Genomic DNA, 25,046 nt, shown 5'->3' with positions numbered 1-25,046 from the left:
TCAGTGCTGAAGTTAGATTTTTAGTACATAAACTGGTTTTTCACATAAATAACACTTTCAACATGAAAAACATTTGTTTTAGTGATATTATTGTTAATAAATATAAACAATTAATTGTGAATCTATCTCTAATTTCCTAACTATAGTTATTCTTGAACGCTGCTGCTACTTTTATGATATAAATTAATCTTATGGCTAAATTTGCCAACTTTTTAGATGGAACATACATTCAAGCCTATAGCTGAAAATTATTAATGTTTATCACAATTTTGGTTTAATTCTCTGATAGATCTCCATGGGCTCTACCCATTGACACTCTGTTTATGAAATTTGGTGTAGTTGTCACTGAGTTACAATTTTTTAAAATTCTTACAGTTTACAAGTTGTTTAACATAGAATAGATTAAAACTATTCATTGCACTGAGGGGACACTTATATCCTTCTGCTTGCTATGATTTTCCCTTTATTTTTGTTGTAGTGGCTTTCCAGTATCTTACTGGGTCCACATTTTATTAGAACATATCTGATTATCAGTCTTTAACAAGTTCTTTCAGTCTGTCCTGGCATGCATCAGTGCAAGAGGACATGCTACTGCATATTAAAGGTATTGGTGTGTATAGCAATCAGGACCACCACCTCTGAAGGTCTTGCTGTATGATGGTACAACATGCAATGTGTGGTTTTCATGAGCAATAAAAAGGGGCAGAAAAGATGTTTGTGTTGATCTCTATTCCAGTTTTCTGTGCAGGCTCCGGAACTTGCAGAACCAAGGTGACGAAAAACTTTTTTGATGTGTGCATTACTACATAATATTTTACTATAAAGTCAATAATTTCTTACTGACTTACATTACATCCTAGAAAATTTAATACTCTTCTTTATGTGGGTATTATTTTACAATATAAGAACTAATGGTTTATGTCATCTAACAGAATGTAAGAAATTGTGAGACTGTCATAGTTACCTCTTATATGTCATGTTTCAGTGTTGCTATTGATGTTGTTGGTACCATGGGTCTGGATGCTTACTATGGAAAGACTGGTATAAAGCTGAAAACAAATTTGTACTCATCTTCTGCTGTGGAGGGTCAGTTGAAAGTCAGAGGAACTAAATTAGTAAGCCTCTCATTTAGCTTGCCAAAGCAGAAATTTGAAATCATCAAGGCCCAGTAAGTATATTTGTTTGACCCTACCTGTTCTTTGTCCTGTCCTCTCGTATTAAATGTGTGTGTGTGTGTGTGTGTGTGTGTGTGTGTGTGTGTGTGTGTGTGTGTGTGTGTGTGTGTGTAATTTGTACCTATGAATAATTATGTAATTTAATGAGTTCTGTGAGATAACTTAAGATACAATTTCAGTCATCAGTCTTCTGACTGGCTTGATGTGGCCCACCACAGATTCCCTCCTGTCCTAAACTCTTTTATCTCAGAGTGGCATTAGTAGTCCATATCCTCTACTATTTATATATGTTTTCCAGTCTCTGTCTTCCTCTACTCTTTTTACCCTCCGCAGCTCTCTCTTGTACCATGGGAATTATTCCCTGATGTCTTATCACATGTCCTATTATCCTGTCCACTCATTTTGTAAGCATTTTGCATGCATTCCTTTCTTCCCTGATTCTGTGGGTAATGTCCTCACTCCTTACCTTTTCAGTGGGCCTCACTGATGTTAATTAGTGAATGGAAGGTATCACATGTGATACATCTTAGTTGACAATAATGTTTTACTAAAACTACTATGCTTCTTAACTATTTATTTCAAATTATGATTACTAGCCCAAGAAAAAATTAATAGCCTTTTATAATACAGAAACATGATGGCAAATTGATCTGTCTAGTCAGTCACCACAGTTCATGCTTTGAGACACATTTGTTAATTTTTAAATGCTGTGATAGCACATAGAGCAACAAGATAAGTATTTTTGTAGCAACTGATGACATGTATAGTCATGATATAAGTGGTGTACACTATACTGAGGAAGCCTGTATGTTCCTCAGTAAAGTGAAAGATATGGTTATGCACTTTACAATGAAAGTTACTAACAACCATCTTCTCAACATACCTATATCTATAAGTATATTCCACAAGCCATCATATGATATGTGGCAGAGAGTCCTTCTGGTACTACTGTAATTTCCCCATGTTCCTGCTCCATGGTCAGCTAGAAGAATGACAGTTGGGAGCTTGCAGTTACCTAAATTTTATGAGACATATGCTGGAAGAAGAAATATGTTACCTGACTCTTCATGAAATGTGCACTCTTAGAGTTTTAACTGTAAATGTAAAAAGAGGCTGTTATTAATGTCCAGTAGCTCAGACAGAAAGAGGACTGGTTGTGGACATTTGGTATAGAACTGAGTGGAGGGCCTGAATCAGAGACGCAAATGGTTCTCTGACCATGAAGGTGGCAGAATCCTCGATTCGTGCCATAGAGTGATGGGGTTTTGGGTTCCACTTAATAGTTCAGGTGTCCACTATATGTACGAGGTGGCTACATGGCTAGCAGGGACTGTTCGGGATGGCCCAGGTGGCATTTTAGGTCAGAGGGTCTCGGGGAAAGTGCACAAAGGGCTTCAGTTTCAAAGGGTGCAGGAAGAATACAGACAGAGGGTAGACATAGCAACAATCAATATTGTAGTTGCAAACTGTAGTAACAGTGTTGGGAAAGATCCAGAGCTCCGAGTGCTAATAGGGAGCACTGAAGCTCAAATCGTTATAGATACTAAAAGGTGGCCAAAGCTGGAGATAAGTTCAGCCAAAATTTTTACAAAGGACCTAATGGTGTTCAAAAAGGATAGATTAAATACAGTTGTTGTTGGTGTCTTTGTTGCTGTTAGAAGTAATTTACCTTATAGTGAAATGGAAGTAGATATTTCTTGTGAGCTAGTATGGTTAAAGGTTACACGTGACAACTGGAATAAGTTAATAATTGACTCCTTTTATCAACCCCCCCCCCCCTCCCCTCACTCACATGATTCATATATCCAGACTGATGCAAAAAATGAAAATTTGTACCAAGGCCGGAATTCAATACCGTAATTACTCGAATCTAAGCCACACTTGAATCTAAGCCACACCTGAAAAATGAGACTCGAAATCAAGGAAAAAAAATTCCCAAATCTAAGCCGCACCTGAAATTTGAGGCTCAAAATTCAAGGAGAGAGAAAAGTTTTAGACCGCACCTCCAAATCAAAACAAAGTTGGTCCATTGTAATATAAGACACAATTTAGGTCAAATGAATGACAATACAGCTACAGTAGTTTGGTTCGAGTCGTAAGCTTAGCAGTTAAGCTTTACCAGGTAGGCATTTCTATGCATCAGGTGCTCCACCCATATTTATACGGCTACCCTTTCTTTTTCACGTGCTTCGTCTGGTTTGAAGTGATTGCTTATTTTTCTTTGATCTGATAAGTGCCATTCTCTTTGGTATAGGTTTTTACATCACTCTAAGCTGAAAATGCATTATTGTATGGTGTCATGCATTGTTTGCCGCATTCTGATAATGAGTGTTTACGGCCTGTCACCGCTCGCTGCATGACTTGCTTTTGTGCGTGCTACCGCTGCTTACAATTAAAAGAAAAGAGAGGAATCATCTCATTAGCGAAACAATGGCAAGAGACTGCTATTTGTTGTTACTTACATTGCTGCTGTCTTTGATAATGATAAACAAGAACCAAATAATAGACTGCATATTATAGAAGATGTTCTAAACGAGAGTTTATCGAAAATTTTTCTCCATTTGAAAATCTTTGCAGACGCCTCTTTAGTACATTACATTCTGCACAGAAATTAGAGTCATCTTAGATTTGAAAATCTAGTCAGTTGCCGTGCTTCATTTCTGGCTGTATCATTATTCGGCATAAGAATAATATGAATGTAAACATGACATGATATGTATATTCTTCCGTGTTTGCTGTTGTCTCACTCTTAGTTTCGTAGTTTATTAGGCAGACAGAATTTAAATGAGAGAGCAGCAAACACGAAAGAATACATGGCAAAATGTTTACATTTGTATTATTCTTGTGGTGAAGAGAATACTGCATGTGATTCATAATTCATAAAAGTTCCTATTAGCAACCATCTCTTGTCACAGGTACCAAAAAATTCAGAATGTAGAGTTAGCCATATTGACAGACAAACATCCCAAACAGTCTTGCAGTCGGATTTTCATAGTACATTGAAAGGCTGCTACATTTGAAGATGAACAATACAGAATTTGTATTTACTTCATTGGATAATGTATGAAAAGCAGTGGTCAAAACTCGGGGTGGAGAAAAAAGCTCGTCTTCCACATTTTTTAAAATTTATTTACTGACGCAGAGGTTATGGCGCCAGTATTTATCTTTGTGCCTGCAAAGCATGCCTGTGTAGTGCTACATATATTCGATGGCAGATGTTAGTTGTGGTGACACCTACCAACATTTTTAAGAACTTCTGCTTACTTTGCACTTGATTCTAAGCCGCAGGCGGTTTTTTGGATTACAAAAACCGGAAAAAAAGTGCAGCTTAGATTCGAGTAAATACGGTACCCATTCTCCTACTCACTAGACAGATGTGCTAACCACTATGCCACCCTGGCATGATGGCTTTGCACAACTGCATGTACTACCCTAGCATGTTTCCCTCCACAGTCCAAATACCCCTTCACGCCTCAGCCCTCTTGGCATTCTCCCTAAACATGAACAGTGTTGCAGAGGCTTTCCAACTGTATTGGAACAGCAGCTGAGCATCTAATGAAACATCTATGGTGTATACATGCAGATTGAAGTGAAAAATCAAAATTTGTATCAAGGCCATGATTTGAACCTGAGTCTCTTGTTCACAAAGCAGATATGCTAGCCACTATGCCATCCTGGCACAGTGGCTTTGCACAACTGCATAGCCTATCCTAGCATGCCTCAATTCAAGTGAGGTGGGAGAGGAGAAGTGCTAGGGTAATCCATGCAGTTGTATGAAGCCACTGTGCTTTGGTGGCATAGTGGTTAGTGCATCTGCCTATTAAGCAGGAAACCCGGGTTTGAATCTCAGCCTTGGTATAAATTTTCATTTCTCACTTCAGTCTGCATATTTACGTAATATATGTTTGGGGCTTGAAATGGTCTGTGGAACCATGTAGTTTAATTTGATTAAAGCACCTATGCCTGGTTTTTAGGGAGGAACCCCATTTTGTTTGATGCTGTAGTGCTATTCCAATGCAGTTGGAGAGCCCCTGCAATGCTGTTCGAGTTTAAGGGGAACTCCAAGTGGGCAGGGGCATGAATGATAATTTGGGTTGAGGTGGGAGACATGCTAGGGTAGTTCTGCATTCGTGCAAAGACACTGTGCCATGGTGGCATAGTGGTTAGCACATCTGCCTATTGAGCAGGAGACCCAGGTGTGAATCGCAGCCTTGGTACAAATTTTCATTTGTCACTTCAGTCTGCGTATATAAATCATAGATGCTTGAGACTTGAAAGAGTCTCCGGAATCATATAGTTTAATATGATTCAGTTGCTGAACATTTCAAAGAAAACTTGAGTCTCATCACAAACAGGTACCCCACTCCTACAGTCTTCAATCTACTCTCACCGTGTTGGCAAAAATACGTATTCAAAGCCAGTAGTAGGCATAAAACATTGTCAGAAACTGTAAAACTGCACTAAATGCTTTCTACAAAAATTGTTTTGAGCAGTTTTTCAGGAGCCTACTCAAACTGTACTTTGTTGTCAAGACATGTCTGATCTCTTACTAACAAAGAGTCTTGAGCAAATAGGGAGCATCAAGGTGGATACAAGGATTAGTGACCTCAAGGTCATTGTAGTGAGATTGCCTACTGCAACATCCAAACCTATCAAAATTAAATGCAAAATATATCTATTTAAAAAAGCACACAAAAATTTGTTTGGCACCTTCCTAAGAGTCAGCCTCCAATTGTTCCCAACTAACTAAATAAGTGTAGACTAGATTCAGATTAAATTTACTGTAGAAACAGTATCTGAGGCAACCGAGAGATTTATACTGAATAAATTAATAAATGATGGTACTGACCTGACCTACGTACACAAAAGAGATCATAACAGTGTAGCAGAAGCAGTGAAAAAAGCATACCGAGTTTGAAAGAACACAAAATCTCTGAAATTGGCAATGTTTTACTGAAGCTCAATACTCAGTGCAGACTTCAATGTGAGGTGCTTTTAATAGCTTCCACAGTGAAACTCTGCCTTAAAATCTGACAAGAAATCCAAAGAAATTCTGGGCATCCATAAAGTACACCAGTGGCATGACATAATCAGTGTATTCACTGTGTGATAGTGATGGTAGTATTACTGATGATAATGTCACTAAAGCTAACTTAGGTTTATGAAATTCCTTCACCAAAAAATAAATATTGCAGAATTCGAATCAAGAACACCTGCCAGCATGAGTAACTTAGAAGTAGATATCCTCAGTGTAACGAAGCACCTTAAATCACTCAACAAGACAAATCTTTAAGTGCAGATTGCGTACTACTTAGGTCCATTTCAGAGTATGCTGATATAGTAGTCCCATACATAGTAATTATATACAATCACTCGTTCAACACAAGATCCATACCAAAAGTTGCTCAGGTCATACCAATACTATAAAAAAAAGGAAGTAAAAGAAATCTGATGAATTACTGACCTGTATCACTGATGTCAATTTGCAGAATGATTATAGAACGTATACTGTGTATGAACATTATGAGTTACCTTGAAGAAAACTGTCTATTGAAACTTAATCAGAACAGATTCAGAAAATATTGTACTTGTGAAACACAGCTAGCTGTTTATTCACACAAAGCAGTGCGTGCTATCAACAGGAGATCTCCAATTGATTCCATATTTTTAGATTTCCAGAAGGCTTTTGACCCTGTACTTCACAAGAGACTTCTAATCAAACTGCATGCCTATGGAGTGTCACTTCAGTTGTGCGACTGGATTCATGATTACCTGTCAGGAAGGTCAGAGTACGTTATAATGAACAGAAAATCATTGATTAAAGCAGAAGTGATAATCAGCATTCCCCAAGGAAGTGTTATAGGCCCTCTGCTGTTCCCAATACATATAATAGGAGACAATCTGTGTAGCCCTCTTGTTTGCAGATGATACTGTCATTTGCCATGTAAGAAAGTCATTAGAAAGTCAAAACCAATTGCAAAATGACTTAGACATGATATCTGTATGGTGCGAAAAGTTGCAATTGTCTCTCAGTAAGAAAAAATGTGAGGTCATCCATACGAGTACAAAAAGAAATCCATTACATTTCAATTACATGATAAATCACACAATTTAAATGCTGTCAGTTTGACTATATATCCTTGAACCACAGTTATACACAACTTAAATTGCAATGATAACATAGATGATGTTGTGGGGAAGGCAAACCAAAGACTACATTTTATTGGGAGAATGCTTAGAAGGTGCATCAGGTCTACTAAAGAGACAGCCTACACTACACTTGCTCATCCTCTTTGAGAGTATTGCTGTGCTGTATGGGATCCTTATGATATAGATTTGATGAAGGACACTGGAAAAGTTCAAAGGAGGGAGATCATTTTGTACCAGCACAAAATAGGGGAGAGGGTGTAACATATGATAAGCAAGTTGGGTTGGTAATCATTAAAACAAAGGCATTTTTCATTGCAGTGAGATCTTTTCATGAAATTTCACTCACCAACTTTCTCCTCTGAATGTTAAAAATATTCTGTTGTTGCCGACCTACATAGAGAGAAATGATCATCATAATAAAATAAGAGAACTAGGAGATCATACAAAAAGAATTGAGTGTTCATTTTTCCCATGCACTGTTAGAGAGTGGAATGGCAGGGAAGTATTCTGAAGCTGGTCCGGAGAACCCTCTGCCAGACACTTAAGTGTGAATTGCAGAGTAGTTACGTAGATCTAAATGTAGATGAAGAAACAAGACATTTCTTTTATAATGTTACTGGATTAGTTATAAAGTAGTCCTGCTAATAAAAGAAAAAATCTCACCTTATTACAGTAAGATAATCCCAGATAACATTCACAAAACTGCTGATAATATAGCTAAGTAAGAGTACTGTAATCTGTGATCAATGGCTGTCAGTAATGAATGTTTTATAAAGTTTTTACAAAAAATAGAAAAAAAACATATTTTTACTTGTAGGAAGTCTATATTTTAGCATTGGTATATTTGTCCTTATATCTTTACTTCTAGAGATAAAACTCAGACAACTTAAATTTCAAACAGAATAGTGTCAGCCTTTTGTTGATGTCAGATCATGCATAACACAACTATATGTTTTTGTTTGTACTGTTACATGGAACTTTAAGGCAAATTCAGTTTGTGTTAGTATTATTTATTATCCCTAAATGTTCTTGTGAAACAAATATACAGAACAGTACAATCCTGTCCCATAATTTTATGCTGAGTTATGTTTCATTTGTTGGCTCCTTGTAAGTGGTGCATAATACCATAACAAGGGCATTTTTCGTATATGATATTTATCTATCCATCAAAAATATTTTTTCTTTGACTTTGATTTGAACCACCAATATTATATTTATCAAATAACTGTGCATCCATGTTTGACAATAACTCACAAAAATTCAGTGCCATTAAAATCCAAGATTCATTCATTTAGTGATTTTGTCTGCATGTAGATCTGAATTGCTGGTGATGAAACATGGTGCAGAGGAGCAGCAGGGTGGAATTGAGGAAGACAGAATACAAGAAAAAGTCTGCACTTGGCCTTCTGTAGATGAGACACTAGGTCTAATGGTTTGTGCTGATTATCAGTTTCCCAATACAAGCTTCAGAACTGATGTAGCTGCATTTATCTTGAACGGCCCAACAAAGTTTCAAATTTTTCTGAAAAAAGCAGATCCAACTGCAAAGAAATATCTAATGGAGTATAAATGGGATTCTAGTGAAGTAAGTGCCTTTCTATATTTTTTATATTAACAGGGTGTGCTGAAAAGTAATGCCTGTGGATTTTATGTGAAAACTCTTAAGGATTTTTAAATAAAACGCATGTTATTAACATTCTGCATCTCTATTATTCATGTCTACATATTTATTTCTGAACATAATTACACTGGTGGCAAAGATATTTCTCCCAGTGGGAGACCATCATGTTGATACCATCACTGTAGGATGTTCGACTTCATTGACAGAGCCACAATGTTACCTCTGCTTGCATCGCTTCATCATTATCAAAGTGAAGTCCTCAAAGCAGTTGTTTCAGTTTTGAAAACAAATGGAAATCAGATTTGGCCAAGTTGGAATTGTGTGGAGTATAATCGAGACAGTGATCACAAAGCATCAGATTGTTACAGATGTTGCAGCATTCATGTGTTGTCTGGTACTGTCATACTGAAGGAGAGGGTGCTCCATGTGTGGATGAACTCCTCAAATTCAAAACTCAATTGCAGCATGTTGGTTGTCACACAGTGACAGAGTTAGATTCCACACTGACGTGTTACACACTAAAATTTGGAGCTCTCTAGCAGTTGAGGGATGCAAATATGTAGAAATGAAGAATAAAGATGTAGACTGTTAAGAACATTAGTATCATTTCAAAAGCCTTAAGAGTTTTCACATTAGAAATTCAGGAGCATTACTTTTCATCACACCCACATACTTTTAACTCAGGATTTACAATTTTTCTTTAATGTCAAAATACTACTCTGATATACAGAGCAAGACATGGAAACAAATCAATGCACCAGTCTAATATTTATTTTCAAAAATAATTAAGAATGATGTATATAGGTCTGAGTTGTTGAACAAGAAAGTTAATTACAATTAGACTCTATGACTGTGCAATACACACATTTTTCATCATGATAATTTACACACTGACACAGAAAAATGGGAAACAGAAATGAGAAGGCAGCAGGTCATGCAGACTGCATCAATATAACTTGTGCTAATAACAAGTACTGGAGTCTCTGAATAGCAGTTAAAGGAGGGTGATAGAAGACTAACAATCTTTTCCTCACCATGAAAATAAGAGCTGTGCACATACACCCACTGTCTCCAGAAGTGACCTGCATGGCTTCCTATTGTTTCTACAACAAGGCTGATGCTGTGTGACAAGTATGACCAATAGTGTTACAAGAAGCACATCGGTGGTGCCACTGTACTGCTTCATACTACTTGAACCATTTGGAGTATGATGGGAAATCGTGGAAATGCTGGGATGTCAAATCTGGACATTGTGATTGTCCCCATTGATAGACAGATGATATGATTGTATCCCATGATTTGATATTTGTAGGAGCATACATCATTTCTACTGATACAACAATTTTGAGAATGTCTCTAAGTGATGAAATGTCTAGATTGAGGGCTTGAGCAAGTAACGTCACTTGTGCCACACCAAGCTGCAGCACATAAAATGTTAACATTGACTTAAACCTTGACCCTGGTGGTCAGTTGTACATAAGTCTGACATTATTGTCCCTTATTGTAAAGAATGAAAAACAATTGGACATCCTTCTGTCAAAATACTGTGGTGACATCTTCACAATTTCCTTTCCTTATGGCGGAATGACAAAGACTCCCATCAAAAAAAAAACCCTCTAGCTGTAGTCAGGAGAATTCCAGCCCCAGTGGACCAGGAAATAACCATGAAAACCACTCCTCAGTGACACTGTCAAATGCCAAGAATGGAACAAGGGTTCAAGGTGTTAGTGATGGAAATATAGTCAACAGTGCATTTTATTATAGAAGTATTTGGACAAGGGGTAGCTGCCACTGAATTTATTGAAGATATTGCATCTATTATGGCAGAAGTAGTGGTGGTGGTGAAAATGATGATGATGAAAAGTCTTTGTGGTTGTACAACAGTAAGGTCTTAGGACTGGCACAAAAATGCAATGAGACACTGCAGAGGTAGATAGCAAAATTAATAAAATGAGAACTGAAAATAAAAATTTAATGGAAGTCCTGAAAACTTGTACACATGCTCTCACACACAAAAACAACAAAACTCACATTTTCTGATCTAACACACAGTAAAAAGGGAAAAAAATTGTGGAAATGAAAGAAGCCATAAAAAAGGAATAAGAAAGAATAAAAAATGATGAGCCAGCCACTCTGCAGCACACTAAAATCTCCAGCCTAAACGCTTAGGTCAGAGTCCAAACACACCACCAAATTTTAAAAGTTTGACCACACCTGTCTCATTGCCAGATAAACTAGAGGGTTGATCCCTCTTAAATTCTGCCTGCTCTTCACAAATTAAAATGCACTGAGTTAAAGTGTGGCATACACTGACATGCACACAACAGGTATCAAAAAGTTGGGGGTCTTCTTGCTGGAGCAAAAGTCCATGTGTTAGAGGACAGTGCCCATTTTGAAGGCAGGTCAGGGCTACCTCATCTCACTATGAGAATCGCCACACCTGAACAGCTGACTCCACCAACTATGGCTTATTGTCCATCACTGCCAGCCACTCTTGCTCCTGCAATGTATGGTATGTGACCAACCAGTGAAATGACTGCCTTTAGGGGACCCATCCATTCTAAAATGTTACGTTCCCTGCAATCCACCTTGGCAGCATTGTCAGCCTGTTCATTCCCCAAAATTCCAACATGTCATTGTACCCAGCAGAATGATACATTCTTCCCCCATTACTGTAGGAAACACAGTTGACCATTTATAATGTGGACTGTTTTTTCTGCTTGGTACCTATGCTGCCAGGGCTGTAGAACACTAAGGGAGTCAGAGCAGATGAGAAATTGTTTGCCCTGAAGATGCCTCATCAACTCCATTGCCACAAAGAGTGCATGGAGCACTGCTGAAAAGATAGTGTAGGAATGGGGAAAGCAAATCCTGAAGAGATGGTTGGGGAATATGACTGAACATTGAAGGGAGCCATCTGTGTCCACAACTGTAAAACTGTGATGTCTATTTAAAATGTTAGAAATTAGAAACTGAAATGTAGAATTGACAGGACAGTCATTCTTAAAATTCATCAAGTCTAAGATAATTCTGGGCTTCTGTAGGAGCCAAGGGGGAAATCTTCTCCAGCTTTGGTGTAAAATGTTAAGACCAGCCACACCCATCTCTAAAAGGCAATCCTTCACACAAATCCCAAAGGGCCTAGTTGGTTGGTGTTGATTATGAAAGAAACTTTCCATTGTAGTCAGAGCAACTGAATGATACAAGGTTCTGTATGGTGTGGACAGTGTTTTAGTAGCCTGCATTCCATGAGATGCTGCAGAAGTAGTTGGTGTTGTTGCAGATGCCTTTGCTTTATTGGTTCTGATGCTCTATGACTTTTAGAATGCTTTGTTGCATAATGGAGGGGAATCATTCATATCTTCATTATGAAACAAATAACATTTTTGTGGTGTTCCAAATTCTTCATCACCAATTTCTTTTATTGTCCTAAATCAGAGAAACACAGTTTTGGAATAAGCTACAGTTTTATCCAGTTTAAACTTAAACTGCAAGATAAAAAAGATGTTTCATAGGATGTGATTAACACAATGTAAATATAATTAATACAAGGTGCCCATAAATAATGTTGCACTTTCAAAACAGTGTAGAAAGAGAACCAGTATTCAGAATGATGTCAAATTTGGTCAGCATATTACTGACACAGGGGAAATATCATGGGGGGGGGGGGGGGGGGGGGGAATTAATAATAATAATAATAATAATAATAATTTGACCAATAGATGGCAATGTAAGCACCATAATATGCACACCACCAGACACACAGCACACTGCTGTTCCTCAGTTTCCGTCTCAAATGCCCAAATTATTGTCTCCATGAAGAATTGTGTGCTGCTGGGACAGCTCTTTTATGAGAATGATGGCTGTGCACCAGTAGCCCTGCATAAGTTTCGGGTACTCAACGGTATGGAAAAAGGTGTTGTTCTGATGTCTGCTGAGGGTATGGGGAAATTGATTACAAAATTCAGAAACACAGGTACTTATGAATTGCAGTGTGGCAGAGGGATGAACGTAGTTGATCTGATGTCTGTCAAAGATATGTCCTCAGCATTGCAGGAGGGGTCAAGTGGTGGTGTGCAAACATGCATTGCATGGTGAATTGCCAAATGTTGGCCATGCCCATGAGCACTCTGAATAAAATCCCATGAAACATCCTGCATTGCTGTCTGTACAAAATTACTCATTTGCAGGAGTTGCTTCCTGCTGACATGCTAGCAAGGCAAATGTTTACCAGGTTGGTTGATTTGAGGGAAGGGACCAAACAGCAAGGCCATCAGTCCCAGCAGAATAGGGAAGGATGAGGAAGGAAGTCGGCAATGCCCTTTCAAAGGAACAATCCCAGTGTTAGCCTGAAGCAATTTAGGGAAATCATGGAAAACTTAAATCAGGATGGGATGCACGTTTCAATCATTGTCCCCCTGAATGCGAGTCCAGTTTGCTAACTGCTAGAGTTTCTTGATCACCTGGAAGTGGACACTGAAGAGTCATGGAAGAAGATTCTGTTGACAGATGAAGCCTATTTCCATCTCCAAAGACATGTCAATATACAGAATTGCTGAATGTGGGCAACAGAAAATCTGCAACACATCAACTGATACCATTTCATTCTGCAATGGTGACTGTTTGTGAGGGTTGGTGGCATTTTTTATCATAAGGCCATATTTTTTTGAGTAGATTAGTTCTCCAGGTTCTGTTACCTGTATGGTCACTGGTAAACACTATGAGAGTCTTTTGTGTACCAGTGTCATTCCAACCATTCAACAACACGGATGTGTGGCCGAGATCATTTTTATGCAAGAAAGTGCTTCTCTGCACGTTGCAGAGCCAGTGAAGCAGCTGCTGCAGAGGCATTTCAGAAATGCTAGAATTATCAGCCCTCATTTCCATACAGCCTAGCTGACCAGATTACATGATCTTAATCCATGTAACATCTGGGTGTGGGGTTATCTGACAGATGTGTTCAGTGCTCCAATTACGAACAAGGCTGAACTGAAGGAATTCACTGCACAACACATTCTAAATGTGGCACCTGACACATCCTGATCCTTTGTGGAATATGCTGTTTCTTGATTTCAACTTACGGCTGAAAACAGTGGACAGCATATTGAACCTGTCTTGCACCAATTTCACAACAATTACAGACAAATGTAATTTTGCTCTTTACGTGGTTTTTGGCCCCAAGACAATTAAAAACCAATATCATTTTGCTTTTTATGTTTTTGGTCTTGAGGATGATTAAAAACCAATTTTTCCCATCAAATGTGGTATGACTTTGCCATAGCGGTGGGCTTACCTAACCAACATTGCCACTATTATTGACTGCTGAACTTGTGCAGTCATGCACATTGAACAATATGGATGGCATAATGTACAACTCAAACCATAGGAGTCCTATTGTGATTCATCTGTCATTTGTAGCTGAGCCCCATCTATGTTAAAATGCTTACAGTGCCATCTGCTGGTAATTTTTTCCCTCATGACCTTGTCCCCGGTTTCAATAATATTCTGTTTAATTTTTCATTCTGGGCAGTGGTTCTCTTTCTACAGCATTTTGCAACTGGAATTTTATTTATGAATGTTCTGTACAATAATAGAGAATGATACATTTATTTGATGAGGTTTACACTGAGTGGTTGATTTAAAAGACAAGACCAAAAAATGACAAAGTAAGAGAACTGACACCCCAAGTGTGTGGGACAAACCAGCATGCATAATTGTTGTTGGCTCAGATGGTGAGAGTAGATTGTGCTCGTGAAGTATACTACAAATTATGTTTACATGGATTATGTATTATCTTTCTCCTGTGAGAAAAAGGTTCTTCACTTTGTTTCCTCTTCTACAAAACTTAGACAAATTCATTTCACTGACTATTTTAATTATGTGCATTATTTCATGCAGTTTTATATTTATTGGTTTTAATATACATTACTATTTTTTTATGGTGTAACGTGTCTTCTGTACTTTTTAGTATACAAGATAAAGCATCCAAAATTGTGTAAAAGTTATTTCTGTCCTCTTTGTTAACAGAATTCCACATTTGTGAGCTTCATTTTTGACACACCAGGATCTAAACTGAAGCGTGAACTTAGTTTCAAAATAAATCTAGATAAAAATAGTCAAAATGTCACTTTATTAATACATTCTGGGAACAATACATATGAGGCCTTAGGTGAGTGCTGAAATACTGCCCTTTATCATTTAATTGAAAAGATATTAAATATAATTTGAAAGAAATTAATTTGAGTAGATATATTGTGCTTTGAAATTTAATATAAATAACATGCTAATAGTAGAAGGTGTGCGTAACAGTAGTACTTGCCAATCGTGAGAGAATGGCTGTCCATTGAAATATCATTGAGTATAAATGAGAAAACTTTTTGAGTGCTTGACAATATTTCTAAGATTACATAGAGGGGATAGGCAAAATAATGTGAACAATGGTAGTAATGGGATGGATATGTTTAATGGTCAACAATGCAGGTAAGGCATGTGTCACGCTGGACTGTGCATGTTCAGTATGTACTAGGCATCAGTGCAGGTCATTTACGACTAGTGCACACTCTGTATTTGCATTCAGAGGCTGAGGTTGACCTGCAACGAAAGACCTAACAGAGTTCCAAAAAGGGCAAATTGTTAGGACCTGATTAGCTGGAGCATCAGTAACCAAGACAACCAACCTATTGAATGTTTCAAGAGCAACTGTTTCAACAGTCATGACAGCCTACACAAAACTTGGAAAGACATCATTGTGTAAATGTAATAGTTGGCAGAAATCAAAACTAAATGACAGAGATTATCATACACTGACATGAATTGTGTCAAAACAGTTCAAAACTAGGGGAGCTAAAGTGATTGCAGAGCTCAATAGCCATCTTCGAGATCCTGTATCTATTGACACTGTCCACCGAGAACTCTGTAAAGGAATATTCAAGGGTGGGCTATATACTGAAACCATTACTGACAACAACCAAAGCAAGGAAGCATAAAACATGGTGTCAGGAGCATAAATCCTGGATGAATGATCAATGGAAACATGTCATATGGTCCGACGAGTCGACTTTTCCTTTATTTCCAACATCAGGCCAGGTTTATGTCTGGAGAACACCAAAAGAAGCCTACAATCCTGATTTCTTGTTTCCAGTGGTTAAGCATGGAGGTGGAAGTGTGATGGTCTGGACAGCCATATGATGGTATTCTGCTGGTCCCATCATTACTCTCAAAGGCCATGTTACAGCCAATCATTATGTGAACATTTTAGGTGATCAGGTGCACCCCAGAATTCAAATGTTGTTCCCCAACAGTGATGCCATATTTCAGGACAATAATGCACACATTGACATAGACAGGACAATACAATCATGGTATGAGGAGCATGCAACTGAACTGCAGTGTCTTCCCTGATCAGCACAGTCCCTAGACTTGAACATCATTGAACCTTTGTGGGCGGTATTGGAACACAGTCTCCAGAGCAGATTTCTGCCTCCCTTGTCACTACAGGAGTTAGAACAGGTTCTAATCGGAGAGTAGCATAACATTCCCCTGGAGACTATACAGTCATTCTATGCAAGTATTCTGTGAAGAATCACAGCTGTAGTATGGGAAAATGGGGGTCCAGCCACTTATTAATAAACCATTCCCATGTAAGTACCGGTGTTCGAATTGTTTTGCCTATCCCCTATACATATGTTCATGTAAAAAAAAATGTACTTAACATTTATTTTGTTTGAATGTTTATAAAATTGGAAACTCCTATTTTTATAACACTTAATTATGGGAGTATGCAATATGGTAGTCAGTATTCATGTATTGCAGTGAAATTAAATTAATCTTCACTAAAGTAGGCAATGTCTTCTGTATAAGTGCCTACAGATGGCCCAGTATCGTCAGGGCTGACTTTAATATATATTATTCCTGTTAACATCAATAAAGGGTAAGAGTGAACAAAAATTGGCTCTCCATAATCTGGACTATCAAACATTTATGAGAATGGTAATGTGAGTGTGATCCAAGTGATCTCAGATATAAATCAGAACCTCCACAACAACAGTCTGCGTTGAAGTCAGCTTGCATGTGCAGGTGACACTCTGCTAATGTCTGATACCATTAAAGAATGTGCCAAAGTGACTCAAATGCAGGCAGGGAAAACATGAAGAAATAATGAATGGAAAGGAGTAATTTGGCCCAGGAAGTTCTCTTCACATTGTTTCTGGCTACATGTCTGATTTATGTGCTCACTGTCATTAAATGTGCAGATATCGCTGTGATACTGTAGTTTGCAGGTACACGTATGATGGTGTTGGCAGACGAAAGTGCTGATCTTAATGAATTGTGTTTTTAAATAGACCACATATTGCTAACAGTTACTTCCTATACCTCACTAGAAATCACTGTCTTCTATATAAATTAATTTGTCTTGTTATTTTATGATCTTAACTTTGAATTTAATCAAACTTACAATGTGCAGTAAAGTATGCTGCTGTGGATTAGAACTTTCTTCCACTGAGCCCTTCATATGATGTACCATCATTTCTGTAGTTACTGACAAAGGGAATTATGACCAACGACTGTGCCAGTAATTTAGGAGACTAAATACATCTTGTGTAGACAATGCCCCAGTCTGTGTTTGTAGTTTCATTGAGGTGTTAACATGCCGGTGAATGTTGGCACCTTACCAGTGCTTCCAAATTCCTGTCTTAAATCTTAAACATGTGAAGTCAATTTTAGAGAATAAAATTCATTCTAGTTTATGGACCTCATTCTTGATGGTTGCACAAAGTGCTGAAAGGTATAGCAGTTATCTTGAAATATTGCATGCATTGTATGAATCCATTCCATAATGAATTGCAGCTACATGGCAGGTTAATGATGTACAAATTCCACACAATTAGATTTATTTAGATTCCAGTAATTGTCTAGTGCAATTTTGTGTAGTGATCTAGTGAAGTTACAGATAGCTAGTGGAAAGGGGAATCTGTGGGAACTGTAATTGTGAAAGCATGAGTTAAATGATCACATTTCAAGTTTTCAGTTTATTTTGTATGTTCTAAGCTGTGATATTTTGCTTCTAAGGAATGAAAGTTTAAGCTACACGAATGTTATAATTTTCCAAACAATAAGACAAAAAAGTTGCAAAATGGAAAGCATAAGCATTATAAAAAGAACAAGGGAAATGTTAAACAGTTATTAAACGTAGCAAATGAAATAATGTTTGAGAATCGAAGCAGGTGCAGTCTACTGTCAACAAGTAATAATGAGTGGGAAAGGAATGACAAACTTCAAAAATAAATCAGTCAATTACAGTACAAGAGGGGGGGGGGGGGGGGGGGGCAATTGGATAGGACAAAAAGCGGTTCTGTATAATAGATGATTCAGTGAGTAATTAGAAATTAAAACTTGAGACACTTTTCTTCCTAAGGTTCAAGCACATTATTTACAACTTGTTTTACATTCCAGGGAAGTACAAAAATACACCCAATGACAAATATCTAAATTTTGGCCTTGATGTAAATGGAAGGAAAAACTTTGATGCTGAAATAAGCTTAAAAACAAGACCAGGAAAATATGGAAATACATATGAACCTCGTTTCTTCCTGGCAATCAATGACACGAGAATCGTTGAACTGTCAGGTAACAAAATCTTTAATTACTATACTGATCACATTTCTAAAAATAGTAACAATGAAGTAAATAGGTATTGACGCATTAGTGTTGTTTTCTTTCAAGGTCGTGTACGCTGGGTTGAAAAAAGGAATATTTCACAGTGTGATGTGAGTCTGGAATTCAATACAAGAAAATTTTTCACAAAACTCTTTGGCTATGTAAAGAAGACAGATACAGTTCTTGCTACTAGTTTGAGACTGGATTACAGATTTAAAGATGAAAAACCACAAAGCATCAAAATGGAGGCCAAATTTATTTCAAAAACCATGACCAAGGCACAAGGATCAATACAATTACAATCAACTGCATACCCTCAGTTTGATTTCACTTCCCAACTTATGTTTCTTGTAAGTGTTATCAATTATCTGGTAAAGATTTATTTTACTTTATCTATTTTTGTGTGCTCAATGACTCCATGCAGTGATCAGCTTATGATGGATGTGGAGCATGTCGAGATAATGATTACATGTATATTCAATTACAACTGAATACTCAACAGGTTTACAAACATAAACTACAGTATTATGGATAAATGAATAAATAATTGTCTTCATTCTTCAGTGTCAACATGTTCAGAACAGTTTGAGATGCACAGTTGTTATCATGCTACTGGGCAAACAGTTCAGCAACATGTATGTAATAAAAAACATATTAACACTGTACAGAGACTGAGTTAAAATAATCTGATCTACATAAAACACTTTTATTGACATTAAAGACTTCTCATCCCCAAATTCCTCAGCAGATTAGAACAGGGTATTCAAGAGCAGTTGGCAATGTTTTGTTTTGAAATAAATAAATAAATAAATAAAAAACGTGATACCTGAAGTTTTTAAGCTCAGTGGAGAGAAAGCTGAAAATTTTTCACTGGCCTGCTAAGCATCTTTCTGCATCTAGAACAGATTTTTGATTGGTAGTGTATGTAATTACTATTTATAGTGTCATGCATGTGTCTTTATAATAAAACATGTAAGAACTAGGCTTAAGTATTACCAGCTGGCTAAACAATTTGACAATAGATCCTTGGACTTACTCTACAAATGATTCTAACCACTCTTGTTTGAGCAATGAAGATTTTTTGAGTAAATGAAAGAATTCCCTTAGAAGATTATGCTGTGTGATGTAATGGAGGACACATAGTAAAATAAACTATCTTTGTGCCCATTTAATTTCCAGTATGAGAGAGCACTTGTAATGCAGTGGCATCTGAGTGCAAACTCTCCACAGTTTGAAGTGTGTGATGTTCCCAGTTTAGTTTGGATTCTAAATGAACACCCAGGAAATTCCTACTATCAATTCTCTGTAGCTGCTGGCTGCTGTATGTCACTGTATATTCCTGTGGGTTTTGTGATTTGATTTGAATAAAATTTGTATTCTGTAGGTTGGCAGAATGAGAGTTAAACAATAAGTGTAAAGAATTATAGATGACTGTGGTTGACAGATTTTCTATTACAATGTCAGTGATGCTGCAAATGCAACAAATTTGCACTCATCACCATTCTCAGCTGGAGGCAGGTGTGTATCATAAAACAAAAACAATAAAGGACCCAGGACAAAAATCTGTGGGACTCTGTGATAATTAACAGCCCAGTCTCATGTGACAAGAACTCCTAATTTCTAAGCCATAGCTTAGACCATAAAGATAGAAAAATGATATGGAACCTTTACAAAAATGAGACAGCAGTTATCTGTGGATGGACAAAACAAGAAGAGGTGCAGATACGGAAAGGTGTGCGACAAGGTTGCGCACTATCCCCTGTTATCTTTAACGTATACAAGGAAGAGGTGCTGAAAAAAGTAAGGGAAAATTCACAGACAGGTGTAGTAATTCATGGCCAATGAATAGATATGATAAGATATGCCGATGATATAGCTGTCCTGGCTGAAAGTGAAGAGGATCTTGTAGTCCTACTGAATAGAATGGACAAAGTTATGGGTGAAGAATATAATATGAGAATTAATAAAGCAAAGACAAAAGTAATGGCATGCGACAAAGATGATCAAGTGAAAGTCGAAGTTCATGTAGGCAATGAACTGCTTGAACAAGTTGATAAATTTACTAATCTGGGCATTAATATTACCAGGGATGGAAGGAGCAAGGCAGAAGTGAGAAGTAGAATAGCTCAAGCAAAGGCTGCTTTTAAAAAGAAGAAAAACATATTAACATCTAAGAGCATCAGCCTTGAAATCAGAAAAAGATTTTTGAAATCATATGTGTGGAGCGTGGCATGCTATAGGTGTGAAACATGGACTCTCGGGACAGAGGAAGACCAGAAGCTAAATTCTTTTGAAATGTGGTGCTATATACGCATGCTCAAAATAAAATGTATCGACAAGGTCACAAATGAAGTGTTTCTGGAAAGAGCAGGTGAGAAGAGAAGCTTATGGAGTTTTGTTGTTAAAAGAAGAGCGCAATTTACAGGCCATGTATTAAGACATAAAGGACTCCTGAACACAATCATAGAGAGATATGATGAGGGAAAAAGACCAAGAGGAAGACCACGACTGAGGTACATGGATCAAATCGTGAAAGATGTGGGATGTAACACCTATAAAGAAATGAAGAGAAAAGCTGAAAGACACACAGAATGGAGACAAGCTGCCATTGTAGCTGTTGCAAACCAATCCTTGGATTGACCACTACAGAAGAAGAAGAAGCTCCCAAAATTACTTTCTGCTTCTTCTGATGAGATGCAATTTCAGCAGGTAGCTTAATGGACCTGAATACCATATTGCTGGGCTTTCTCTAATAGTCTTTAGTGAAATCACAGAAGATACCCACTGGTGACTGCTCTTGTTCAAGGACTCTAAGAGTAGCCTACAAATGTGAAGATTGCCTGTTGAATTGATGTATTATTTTGAAAAACAAATTGCCTTTTATTTAAAACCCCATACTGAAGTTTCAAGGAGTTTAAGTATCAAAGATAAAATGGAGTGATATAACTAAAAATATATGATATATGTGCATATATCACACATATCAAATATTTTTAGCAATTGGTATTTAATTGATTCTGTAACAAAAGACACTACTGTTTGATTCATATGTGGACCAATTTCATTTCTGAAGATGACAGTTTAGACTGTCAAACCCAGTAAAGTGACCAAATAAAGTTTTCTTTTGCAGCTGATGACTAACTTTTTATGTGTTGGAATATTCTGCAGCTGTTGAACTACATCTGTGCACAAAATCATGTTTAACAATCATAGCATGCAACAACTTTTCAAAGATTTTTAAAACTGTAAGAAGTGCAATTTATCTCTAACTGTTCACTGTTCACATTTGAGGTAGTGGCATATTTCATCTTCTCTGAGAATGTTACTTGATACCTTGCTGAGTTAAGGACCTGGCTCAGTATTCTACATTCTTGAGCAGCATTTCAATAGCTTACTTGATATATTTTTAAAGCCATATGAATGTTTCTTTTTTAATGAGGCAATGGTGTTTTTGAGCTTTTTTGTGGTTATAGGAGGTTGCTGCTTGAGAATATCTATTGCCTCATGTAGGTCTGATCTACAGCCTTTCTACTCAGATACACTTAGAAAGTGTTCATTGTCAATCTCTTTATTATAATTACTTTATATTGTAATGTGGTAACCACACTCAAGTCCAAAACTGAAAGCAGGGTCATCAGTCGAATAGAGTACTTAACACTTCATATTTATTAGAAACACCAACTTACAGTCAGAACAAAAACTGAACTCCTGGGTGGAGAGTGCAGCTATTTATACTTACATCGAATATTTCAGACTGTATGTATTTATATATGCATTAAATATTCCAGAATATACCAACATTATAAACATAACATAGTTCAAGAATCTTCCAGAAATGATAATACTCAGTAACAAACAATTACTTGCTGTTGGGTTTGAACTGATGACCTGCAAAACACCAGTCAATGATGCTAACCATTACACTATGCTCCATGCACTACAGCTGGCAGTATTGCTCACTCTCCTGGTGAACCAGTGAACCACTAGGCAGAAGTTCTCATTCAAACTGACAGCTGCACCATGGATCTAGATCTTCTCACTGGTCTCCTGTATGGTGGTGCTGGTGCCTCCTTGAAGTCTGGTCAAGTTGATGCATCCTCTTCATTGTAGTGTGCTCTTAAGTTAGCCCATCCCATTGAAGCCTCTGAGTCAGTGAGTTGTCTTCAGTTTCCCTGAAATTTCCATCTTCACCTCTGGGCTGTAGCAGGGCTTCATACAGAAGACATGAACAGTGCCTCTGCACTTTTGTCTTCTTGGTAAAGGGTCACAGTCCTTGACTTCATATGTGACATCCAACAAGAGATGAAGGATACAATGTCGCTGAAAATAATATTTTAGTAACTTTACTAGTCCTACTTTCTGCCCAGGCATAAAACTAAATACCAAGACTCCTGGGCTGTATCTCACTGCCAGTGCTTGGTGTTACAGAAATCTCTGTCTTTCTGTTGGGTATCCAAGTTCTGTATGTAAGCCAGTTGTTTTGCTTGTTTGGTCCTGGTGATGAGGTGTTTCACATAGTCATCCTGAATAATGTCCAGTTGAAATGGGATCAATGTATCCAATGTAATTTCCACCTAGCAACTGTGGAACAGAAAGAATGGTGTGATTCCTGTAGTGTCTTGCTGTGCTGTGTTGTATGTGAACATCATGACATGCTGTATTGTATCCCAGTCTCTCTGTTTGAGATCAGTGTACTCTGAGAAAATATCTGCCAACATCTGTGTTCTATCAGGCAATTAATCAGTGGATCATATGTAGTTGCCCTGCTGTGGGTGACACTGCAATCTGAAGTTACATCTGATACAAGTCTTGACTGGAAAACTTCGTCACAATCACAGATGATCACACAGTGTGCTCAGTGCTTTAAAACAATATCTTCTACAAGGAACTTCACAATTTTCAAAACTTCAGTGGGTGACACAGCTATGGTGATATTATAATGGATTAGGTATTATTCAGTTCTTGTTTGTTGACGTTCAGTTTTTAGAGTGAACTGCGGCATGTGCTTCCAGGGCTGGCATTCCTTACAGTGGCTCACATAGTGTCTAACGGGTTGGTAGAGGCCCAACCAGTGATTTCTACATGAATTTGTGTCTAGAGCCTTCATGAATCCCAGGTGACCACATCTTGGAACATTATGGATGATTTTCCATGACAGTTGGCAACTTTCCAGTAATTTCCTTAATGCATAGCAGACTGAATTGTCAGGTTGCAGTAGGAAAATTGCTTTTATAAGTCATTTTAAAGCTGTCAACTCCAAGCTTGTACTGCAAATGAAGCCTAAGCAGTAGATATGTCTTGACACTTTTCCAAACATGTACTAGTCATAAAATGAGTCTTAAAACATTCTTATTTAGGATTCTCTTATGAGACAGTCTGTGATACCAATTGTTTATATTTACTGTCTTCTTGAACTTGCAGAAAATACATGAAGGCCCAGAATACTTGCTCCTTTCTGTGATCCTGGAGACGTGATGGTTCATACTGGATCAAACCCTGTTGTAGGGGATAATGGTCTTTGCCACCTTCATGGAAATTTATTATATGTAATACTAACAAGTAGACCTCACCTCTTTGAGGGTGTTTGTGTTGAAACTGATCTCAGTGACCATGAGTCATTTGTAGGAGCAATGATTACCAAACTTCAAATGACAACCAAAAGAAGTAGGAAGATTTACAGTGATCCAGATAACACACAATTCTAGCAACAATGTTTACCAAAGTATAAAGGGCAAATAAAACTAGCAGAAAGATCTACATGTTCAGTAACATAAATAAAAAGACAGTAGTGTCATATCTCTATGCGAAACTTAAAACATTTACCTCTGGGCAGGAGCATTTTGAAGAGCTGTGGCTCAATTTTAGATGAATAATTGAGCACTCAATGAATAGATAGTACCTAGCAAAACAGTTAATTTTGAGAGAGCTTGTCTGTGGTATACAATTTCTGTAAATAAATGTCTAAAGAAACAGCAATTACTTTATGATAAATCAAAAACAGAGCACTAGGCTATAGATAGTGAGATGCTAGAGTGAATGTGTTTACCTGTCAGTAGAGTGATGTATGAAGCCTTCAGTGACTGTTATAGTAGTATTTTTTGACAGAACTCTCAAAAAACCGATGAAATTCTGGTTTCGTATAAAGGTTGCCAGTGACACAAAAATTTGTGTACAAACATTCACTGATGACACAGGAACTGAATTGGAGGGCAGGAAAGTAAAAACAGAAATGCTAAACTCTGTTTTCAAGTGTTCCTTTACCAAGGAAAATCCAGGTTCATTGACCCAGTTTAATTCTCACACCATTGGAAAGATGAATGCTATAGATCTTACTGTCAGCAAAATTGAGAAATAATTGATTTCTAAAACTAAACAAAGTTCCAAGTCCTAATGGAATCCTAACAAATTCCAAAAACAACTTGTGCCTGGGCTAGCCTCTCTTT

The 25,046-nt window shown here is 37.4% G+C and overlaps 2 protein-coding genes across 2 annotated transcripts in view; both read left to right on the top strand.

Annotated features, from left to right (window-relative positions):
• The window catches only part of LOC126469699 (apolipophorins), a 738,135-nt gene that overhangs the window by 183,295 nt on the left and 529,794 nt on the right, over positions 1-25,046 (top strand). Inside the window, exons 17-21 of the mRNA XM_050096873.1 lie at positions 986-1,168; positions 8,640-8,910; positions 14,974-15,115; positions 18,400-18,573; positions 18,670-18,953. Coding sequence (XP_049952830.1) covers positions 986-1,168; positions 8,640-8,910; positions 14,974-15,115; positions 18,400-18,573; positions 18,670-18,953 — 1,054 coding nt within the window. The remainder of the gene's footprint in view (positions 1-985; positions 1,169-8,639; positions 8,911-14,973; positions 15,116-18,399; positions 18,574-18,669; positions 18,954-25,046) is intronic.
• Positions 1-25,046, top strand: part of LOC126469700 (protein GVQW3-like) — a 90,662-nt gene that overhangs the window by 28,047 nt on the left and 37,569 nt on the right. The window lies entirely within an intron of this gene.

Source organism: Schistocerca serialis, chromosome 3 (genome assembly GCF_023864345.2).
Source record: "Schistocerca serialis cubense isolate TAMUIC-IGC-003099 chromosome 3, iqSchSeri2.2, whole genome shotgun sequence".
NCBI lineage: Eukaryota > Metazoa > Arthropoda > Insecta > Orthoptera > Acrididae > Schistocerca > Schistocerca serialis.
The sequence above is the reverse complement of the archived record's forward strand: the minus strand, read 5'-3'. Positions and strand labels throughout refer to the sequence as shown.